At 39.1% G+C, this 9,592-nt stretch overlaps 1 protein-coding gene across 1 annotated transcript in view; it reads right to left on the bottom strand.

Moving 5' to 3' along the window:
- Positions 1-3,977: 3,977 nt before the first annotated feature.
- Positions 3,978-9,592, bottom strand: part of Deptor (DEP domain containing MTOR interacting protein) — a 140,534-nt gene continuing 134,919 nt past the window's right edge. The window contains exon 9 of the mRNA XM_076835416.2: positions 3,978-9,236. Coding sequence (XP_076691531.1) covers positions 9,108-9,236 — 129 coding nt within the window. The 3' untranslated portion in view covers positions 3,978-9,107. The remainder of the gene's footprint in view (positions 9,237-9,592) is intronic.

Below are 9,592 nucleotides of genomic sequence, written 5' to 3'. Positions count from 1 at the left end.
ATCGAGTCAGACTGGACCTGGAAAGGTGTCACTGTCCACCTTCATAAAGCCCCAATTATGAATTGACCTCTGTGGACCCAGGCAACTCAGACTCGCAGAAATGAGTTTAATATTTAACTCTGAGGAAGCAAAGGACATCTAGAGTAAGATATGGAGTCCCCGGATTCAAAGAGAGAGCCACAAAGACAGAATAACCTGCCGAGGAAAAAGAGAGTTGTCAACTTCTGGAAACTAAAGAAAGGAGACACTTGAGCCAAGTTCTTTACAAACCTTCCTTTATTTTGCTCAGTACGTTCATCAGACGTACACGGCAAGCAGTAGCCTGTGCTTCCGCTCTGACCACAGAAAGCTTATGCAAACAGAAGCACAAGGATGTGTGTTGCTCATGTAATTCTAATGAAGAACGATGTCTCAGTTCAGGTGTGTTCAAGGGGCATTGGGGGGAAACCACCTCTATCATCAAGATGAACTCTCCAATACCCCCGGAGAGCTTTGCCATCTGATACAATGACCTACAATAGTGAAAACATGTCGATTGTTTTTATTGCTTTCCTACCAGGCTGTAAAACTGCTGGGAATCGGATAGGGTAAGAAATAGATATTGTTGTTTGTGAAATTATTCTATAGGAAATTTTAAACTTTAAAGATTATGTTTGGTGAGTCATTTCCACATATGTTTTAATTTCAATAGCTAGGTATCTGAGTAAGATAAGGATCCAAAAGCAAATTTATTTTGGCTTCCTCCCAATTTACAATCCAAAATTCAGAGCTATGTTTTCTATTAACCTGTGAATCTCTTTATTCCTCAGTAACTGAGAAAAAAATAGTCAAAGTGACAGAATGAGATACACATTGAAGTAAAAATAGCCTCTTCAACAAATGATGCTAGGAAAACTGGAAATCCATATGTAGCAGAATTAAATTGAATCCCTGTCTCTCACCTGCTCAAAACTCAAAGTGGATCAAGGACCCAGGAATTAGACCAGAGCTCTGGGCCTATGAGGAGGAAGATATAGGCCCAACTCTATTACATCAGCTTAGGAACTGACTTCCTCAACGAAACTCATAAAGCGCAAGAAGTAAAATCAAGAATCAATATATGGAATAGTATCAAACTAAAAAGCTTCTTCACAGCAAAAGAAACAATCAAAAACATGAAGAAAGAGCCTGCAGAATGGGAGCAAATCTTTGCTACCTGCACCTCAGATGGAACATTAATCCCCAGGATATATAAAAAACTTAACACCCCAAAATTTAAAAATATAAAAAAACCCACAAATAACCCAATAATAAATGGGCAAAGGAACTGAACAGGCACTTCACAGAAGAAGAAATATGACTGGTCAACAAATATATGAAAAAAATATTCAACATCTCTAGCAATTAGAGAAATGCAAATTAAAACTATACTGAGATTCCATCTCACTCCAGTCAGAATGGCAATTATCAAGAATACAAGTAATTATAAATGTTGGCAAGGATATGCGTGGAAACGTGTACTCATACATTGCTCGTGGGACTGCAAATTGGTACAACCACTCTGGAAAGCAGTATGGAGAGTCCTCAGAAAACTTGGAACAAAACCATCATTTGACCCAATTATCCCACTCCTTGGCATATACCTAAAGGACTTAAAGTCAGCGTAACACAGTGACACAGCCATGTCAATGTGTATGGCAGCTCAATTCACAACAGCCAAGCTATGGAGTTGGTAAATGAAACTATGGCATTTGGCAGTAAATGGATGGAAATGGAGACCATTATGCTACATGAAATAAGCCAATCCCCCCAAAAAACAAAGACCAAATGTTCTCTGATCTGCAGATGCTAACACACAATGTGTGTGTGTGTGTGTGTGTGGGTTGGGGGGTGGAGAATAGAAGTTCACTGGGTTACACACAGGGGAAGGAAGGGAAAGGACAGTGGATGGGAATAGAAAGGCAGTAGAATGAATTGGACACAACTTTCCTATGCTCATATATGAACATACCATCAGTGAAACTCCACATCATAGACAACCACAAGAATGGGATCCTAATTAGAATAAGTTATGCTCCATGTATATATGATGTCAAAGTACTCTCTACTATCATGTATATATTTAAAAAGTACAAATTAAAAAATGTAAAAAAAATAAGTGACAGAACGGGCCTTTTTAAGACACTCAATTGAATGTAGAGTAACAGATTATTTGTTGGAGGTTCCCGAATATATTATACAAACTCTCAATAATCCTTGCCTCAATTGATTCATGGAGTTGTAGGATACAAAGGTTGAAGACATCCTGCATATGATGAAGGCATACATATAGTAAATTAGGATGGCAAACTTAGGTAAGTCTGTGCTTTAGTTTACGAGCTCTGCAGCACCTTAGAAACCTCAGTATCATCGACCACACATACACTCATTTGACAAACCTCAAGAAATCTCAAAACATGAAGAGTTGGAGAAGATATTAATATACACCACTTTTGTATTTTGAGTCAGTTTGGAAGCTCATTAGTATAACTCTATAAAGTTGGACGTTCATATTTCCTACAACTCAACAATTCTTTTCCTAAGTGGACATCTAAGAGAAACTCCTCTATTGTTTGGAGATGGCATGAGAATGTTCAAAGCAACCACACTTATGACAATAGCAATGAGAATGACTCAAATGCCCAGTGACAGGAAACTAAAGAATTTGTGGCACAGACTTTACTGAGTTGTGAAAAAGGAATGAACTACTATACACAAAAACCTGGAGAATAAAATGCAAATTGCAGATTACATAAAACTCGATGCTCTTTTAGTAAATTTATTTAAAAAAAACTAAACAATTAATAAGAACCAAAAAAAGCAAGAAGAATGGTAAACTTCATGTTCATCACTGTGTTTTCCTTGATTAAAGGAAAGTCAGAGACAGGAGTGGGAAGAAAAATACAATTAAATTATTAAAGTATTATCAGTATTGTGGTTCTTGAGTTGGGTGGTGCTCTCTAGCATTGAACCAGATGTTTTAGCTGGGTGCAGTGGCACACGCCTGTAATCCCGTCGACTTGGAAGGAGGATCACGAGTTCAAAGTCAGCCTCAACAACTCAGTGAGGCACTTAGCTCACCCTGTCTCTAAATAAAACATAAAAATGGCTGGAGATGTGGCTCGGTGGTTAAGTGCCCCTGGGTTTGATTCATGGTACCCCAAACAAAACAACAAAACAAAAAAAACCCAGTTGTTTTAACACCTTGCTTTCTTATTCCCCCATCTACAGAGAGAGTAATTTTAAGAGACAAGCCCAAAGGTAACTCTTGAAGGATGAGCTGTATGTCTGCTCCCTTTGTATTCCCAGTGCCTACGTGCAGTGTCTAAAATCCAAGTCCTCAGTAAGCTTTCCTGAATGAATCAATAAGTGAATAAGCAATAGAAAATTAAATGTCCTTTTGGTTAACTCTGAGTATAGTGTGAATAACCAGTAACCCCCCAAAACTTTACATCCCCCCAAACACAGAATTATTTAACTTATTTCCTAATCCATTGTAATCAGTTTTTTAAAATGACAAGTACATGGTATTTTTCCATATAGAACATCCTACAATACCCATCATATAGGGTATCTATATAGGAGAAAATTATTCTGAATCAAATATAGTACAGAAAAAAAAAACTTTTTAATGCATATTTTTTTTTCCAGGCAAAAGACCTCCAGAAAACATCCATCAAGAAGTAGGTTTAAAAATGGCATTTTTGGCTACCTTAGAGAATTAGATATGAGTCCCATGTGTTTTCTCTGATAAGTAAGTAGTAGATCAGCTTATAATGCAACCCTTTCTTTGAACAAAAATTGGCTAATTTGTTTTAAATGACAGGAAAAGCTGAAACCCTAAAGTCATTGTTTTAAAAATGTTCCATTTATTTCATGCCACATGCCTCTGTTTTTTATAAAATAATTCTAAGTATTATACTACCATTTTAATAAAGGGCAAATAAATCTCAACCCAATTTTAAAGATATATATTAAGTACATTTATTAATTCATTTAACAATACCATATGCTATCTTTGACAATGAACTTCATTTTGGTACATAGCGCATTTGTGTTTTGGTATTGAAATGAAGAAAGACACATTGCACCTGAAAATCTGCCTTAAGTGATTAAAACCATGGTCAATGACAGTGACAGATTTCAACCAATTAGCAAAACCAACATGTTCTAGAGTTATTCTGATCATTTATAATAAAAAAAAATAAACAGGATTAATACTCAACAGGAGAGAATAGTTAATCTCAACAATTTAAAACAGGTCTCTCTTTAAGACAGCAGATTATTTTCACAATACATTTGAAAGGAAACAGTATTTAAAAATGTGAGATTCCAATATGAACAAACTTTCAGCAGTAACATTTTAAATATGAATTACCTGTCCCTGTGGTATAGCCACCTTTTATAAGATGGTGTGAAGTCGACCACACTAATCCACACACATAATGATTATCATCTCCAAGTTATTCCCCATTTTTCAACTTAACGTCTTATTAATTTTATACAATTGTTTAACAAAGATTACAAATAAAACCTCAAGACTCAACCCAGAAGGTAGCTGCATTTCTCTCTATAACAAAACATGGCTTTCAAATTTGCACACATTGAATTAATGAAGAAACAAAAACTATATTCCTTCCCATCACCAAAAGATAAACTCATCACATACACAAACACCTGAAAAGTCAAAAGTGTTTTCAGGGAGCAAAGAAAGATATCAGAGGCCCCCCGGTGTGAGTAAAACCTCACACAATACCTGTGCCCTATGTGGGGAAGGCACAGTCCACACACACACACACACACACACACACACACGAAATAAAAGCTCCTAGAAACATTGCTCTTATTCATTTAAGATATTTTTTGTGCTACATTTAAAAATGGATTTTTAAATTTTAAAGCAGAAAACTGTGAAAATATCAGGTAGAATACTTATTGTTTTATGATATGATTTAACAATTCAAGACAGATCAATTAAAACTCTATTCCCTTGCCTTTACAGACCTCTTTCCTTTGCTGAATACCCGCAAGCCAAAGGCCCATTCTGGCAACATTACCCTGGGCTACACAGCAGGACTGCAAAGGCCCTGGTTTGGAGGAGCAGGGCCTCTGGCCTAAGCTCTCACCCAGCAAGCTTCATGGGTCTGAGCATGTCACGTGACCATTCTGTTTCCTTGGTCATCAAATGAAAAGACTGAGCCATGCCCCACATGGCCTCCCATAGCACTATCATTTTAGGATTTTCTGACTTGAAGTTTTCATTAGAAACAGCTTTGATTCAATATTGTACTCTACCCAGGATGCTGACTAGTAATTTGCATCTGGATAGAGAACAGCTTTCTGTAGCTAGGTTACCTGTTGGGATTTATTTAACAAATGGGGCGGGGGGGGGGGGGGGAGGGGGGGGTGGTGTCCCACTCTAGGTGGATTAAAAATGGCTACAAATTCTTTGAAATTGACCCATAAAAAGGAGGCATCTTGTTTCCCACCCCTTAGTTCTGGACTAACTTTATGACTCCTTTTGGCTCATAAAATGGTCTGGAAGTTAAACTATGTAACTTCTAAGCAAGTAGAAGAAAGGTATTGCAGTATATTTAATCTCAGCCTGGGCTAGTTCTGGGGAATAGTCAAATGAAGTGGAAATGTAGGCAATTTGGCCCACAGTCCCAGCCCACTATAAGACATATGCATAAGACCATCTGTGTTAGCTTTCCATCAGTATAACAAAATACCTGAGATAATCAACTTATAAAGAGAAAAGGTTTACTATAGCTCATTTTGGGAGGTTCCAGGCCATCAATCGGCCATTGCTTTGGGGTCTATGGTGAGGCAGGATATCACAGCAGGAGTAGATGGTGAAACAAAAGTGCTCAACTGATGGCTAGGAAGAAAAAGAGGAAGGGCTAGGGCCTCACAGACCCTCTCTAGGACATACTCCTATGACTTAAGGACCTTCTACAAGGTTCCACCTCTCAAAAGTTTCCACCCTTGTCCCAATATTATCACTCTGGGGATCAACACATGGGACCTCGGGGGTTTTCAAGATTGAAACTGCAGCACCATCCAAGATCAAGCAGCCTCCACCACCTGCTCACTAACCACAAATGTGGGGCAGTGGTGGGCCACCTCAGCTTAATTCTGCCCCAACCGACGACAACCCGTAGGGTCGGGAGCAAAAAAATTTAGGGGGAGGTTGTTGGGCAACAATAAACAGCTGGAATTCTCCTCTGTGTCAGGAACCATGTTAGGTAAAGGGATATCCTCCTGGGTACCAAGACATCCTTATTCTGCAGATGCTCAGCTTCTAGGCTGGGAGACAGTCCGGAGGCAGAGCAATTTCAAAGGAATGTCATTGGTACTATAACGGGGTTGGGGTGGGGACTTACTCAAGGTTTGTAGGAATTCAGAGAAGGGGCATGAATGCCAGAATTAGGAAACTGGCAACAAAGGCTTCTCAGAGGAGATAATATGTAAGGGGTGGGTTAATAAGAAGAAAGAGATTCCTGGGTAAAGAAGGAGATAGAACCTTCTAGGAAAGAGAAACAGCAGGTGCAACCCCTGAAGAGAGTGAGATGAGGACCTGGGAAACAGGGGCATTCACTGCGACTCATGTACGAGGACCCTGGGGTGGGCCGAGGAGTGGCTAACGTAAAGCTCCTGTGGCCTTAAGAGACCCTCTGGCATTTGGCCTTTAAACTGAGGGTGATGAGAACCAAAGAAGAAAACCTGCTCTCCCTGCCTGCCTGCCTGCCTGCCTGCGCTCCCTGGCAGGAGGAGGCTGTGTGGAGTACAGGTGCTTCTCTGGTGCTCAGATTAGCTAAAGGGAAGTTATATTTCCCAGGGTTCAAGACGGTGGGCCTTGGGATCTCAGTAAAATGTACAAGCAGCAGGGGAGAAGACGGCATTTTTTGAAAGGCGTTCTTTCTTTTCTTGTCAATTAATGAAGACCTGGAGAAACAAAGCATCTAAGACCCATCTTTAAAAGATGCTACAAGAAATGTTGTTAAAAACCAGGTGGTATCCAACTACTACACATATAAACAGCTAATAAAAAATGGAAAAAAAAAACCCAGGTGGTATGTTTTCCTACTGACTAGCTGTGTGGTTTGGGCATACGACTAACCTCTTTACAAGGGGGTTTCCTCACGTGTACAATGGGGATAACTCTGGCCTTGACCTCACAGCTCATTAAAGACAAACATGTACAGTGTTAGCATGGCACCTGGCATAGGAGAGCTTCCAATATAAGGTCCCTACATGGGGAACGTTTGGAGGGGAGGGGTAACTCGGGCTTTAGCATGAAACTACCTGGTGTTTGAACTCAGGCTGGATGATGCAGTAGTTTGGGCAGCTGTTTGAGCTTAGAGAACATCTTCAGTCTTGCTCAGACTTAGTTTCCACATCGGAAAAAATGTGGGTGGTGATATCTACCTCAAAAGACTGTGATGAGGAAGGAAGGAAATCATACACCGCAAATACCACAGCACAGAGCCCGACATGCAGTAGAAACGCACACACACGTGGAGGCAATCATCTTTCTCAAATATACACTGACAATATTAATGCTAGACATTCAATATCACTTCAAAATCCTATCCTCTGACTACAGCTAGAAAAGTTGGATTACCAGGAAAAATATATATATATATATATATGTGTATAAAATCTTCAGCATGTTTTCCCATCCGCTGGTACCTATGTATGGTGATAACCTATCACCAAGAAATGACTGAGGTACAACACTCTTACTTTGTTAGAGCATATTAAGAAAGCAATCTTGTTGTTTATGGGAAAAGATAAAAAGAATTTAGCATTCCCAGACTCCCTCATTTGGCACTTTGAGGAACTACCTCTACATACCAAGACGCAAGATGTACTCTTTCCTAGATCAAAAAAGGAATCATGCATATGTACAACGAAGATGAAAAATCCCTACCCCAGATGGCAATTTCAGTGAAAATAATCCCCCTGATGAGCAACATGTCATGTCCTTGGAATATGTTGCATTAGAAGGCCAGTAACAATTTGGGCTTGAGAAAGCAATTTAGAGTTTCAAGTTTTATCACACAGAAGCTGAGTTCTAGAATATTTACCTTAAAAGTGGACACTTGCAAAGTAAAACCCTTGCTAGAAGGCTTGATTTTGAGCTTCACGTGTCGTCTATGCACAAACTTCTTCTTTTCACATTCAATATATTTAGGATTAATTCTAGAAAATGGTTATAGCTGATTTATAGAACCAAATGATTTAGGCTCATAAGAAGAATAATCATCTCAGTAAAAGATCAATATTTCCCTATCTACCTGCTCACAGCATGACAAGTTTTCTTTCTTTTTTTTTAAATCTAATGTCCTAATTAACATTAAGTTAAAAGTTGATATGAAGGCAGTAATTAAGAAATTTGTCATTTTATAATGGCTTTTAATCACTTAAATGCTTTAGAACCTTTCTGGAAATGCTGGTTAACAGGTCATATTCCTATGGATGTCACTTTCATTTGAAGCTTGGTGAAATCTAGACCCTTGATTAAACAATTCCCTGCTAATTTGGGTGGAAGTTTTTGTTTGTTTGTTGCTTTTGTTTTTTGAGATGGGATCATGCCTTGTGACCTTGGAATCCCTGGGCTCAAGCCATCTTCCTGCCTCAGCCTCCTATGTAGCTGGGACTACAGGTACATACTACTGTGCTCAGCTTAAAAGTACAATTTAAAGTCTGTAACAACTAATGACTCCTAAAAGGGGAATTTTAGCATGTTGCTATTCTGGGTAGAAAAACAGTTTAACAACTTTCTGCAAACTAAGATTTAAAAAAAAGATGAATGAGAACTACACCTAGAAATCTAATAAGGCAATTCCATCATGTAGGAAAACTCTAGTTCCCAAATGTTTTCTACATTGACTTTTTTTAAAAAAGATGTGTTACCCGGTTCTTCCACATTCAAACAGTGTATGAAACTCAATTTTAAGATGTGTATGCACAAAGAAAAATGTCCTATGTCCAAAGCCATCCATTCGCATGAAGTGTTGTCATTGTGTTATTGTGTCACTCTGGTCACCCATGGGCCACTGGAGGCCTGGAGGGACAGCTGCTCAGCACTCTAACTCCTCCATGACTTCCATGACAATTGTCCGTGGGCCTGTCAGAATCAGATTGCTCACGGTCCGGTAGTCTACGTGCAGCACATTGAGCCCATTGACAGAGACGACGAACTGACAGACCTAAAGGAACAAGAAAAAGAAAGAACATCAGTTATAGCTGCAAGGTTTTTACAGACCTTTCATAAAGATAGTGTGCAGCCATAACAGGTAAGTCATTCTTAAAATATCCATCCAAACCCACTGACAACTCCAATTCAACAATCTCCAAAAAGCCACATTTTTCCTGGCATTGTGATGGGAAAAAACATGTATTTTATGTTTTTATTTTCAGTACTGGGGATTGAACCCAGGGGTGCTCTACTGCTGAGCTACAATACTAGGCCCACCCCCTTTTAAATTGGGACAGGGTCTAAGTTGCCCTGGCAAACAATTTACAGTCTTCCTGCTTCATCCTCCTGAGTTCCTGGAATTACAGG

This window comes from Callospermophilus lateralis, chromosome 16 (assembly GCF_048772815.1).
Source record: "Callospermophilus lateralis isolate mCalLat2 chromosome 16, mCalLat2.hap1, whole genome shotgun sequence".
Classification (NCBI taxonomy): Eukaryota; Metazoa; Chordata; class Mammalia; order Rodentia; family Sciuridae; genus Callospermophilus; species Callospermophilus lateralis.
Note: the sequence above shows the minus strand (reverse complement) of the source record. Positions and strands in the feature narration are given on the sequence as shown.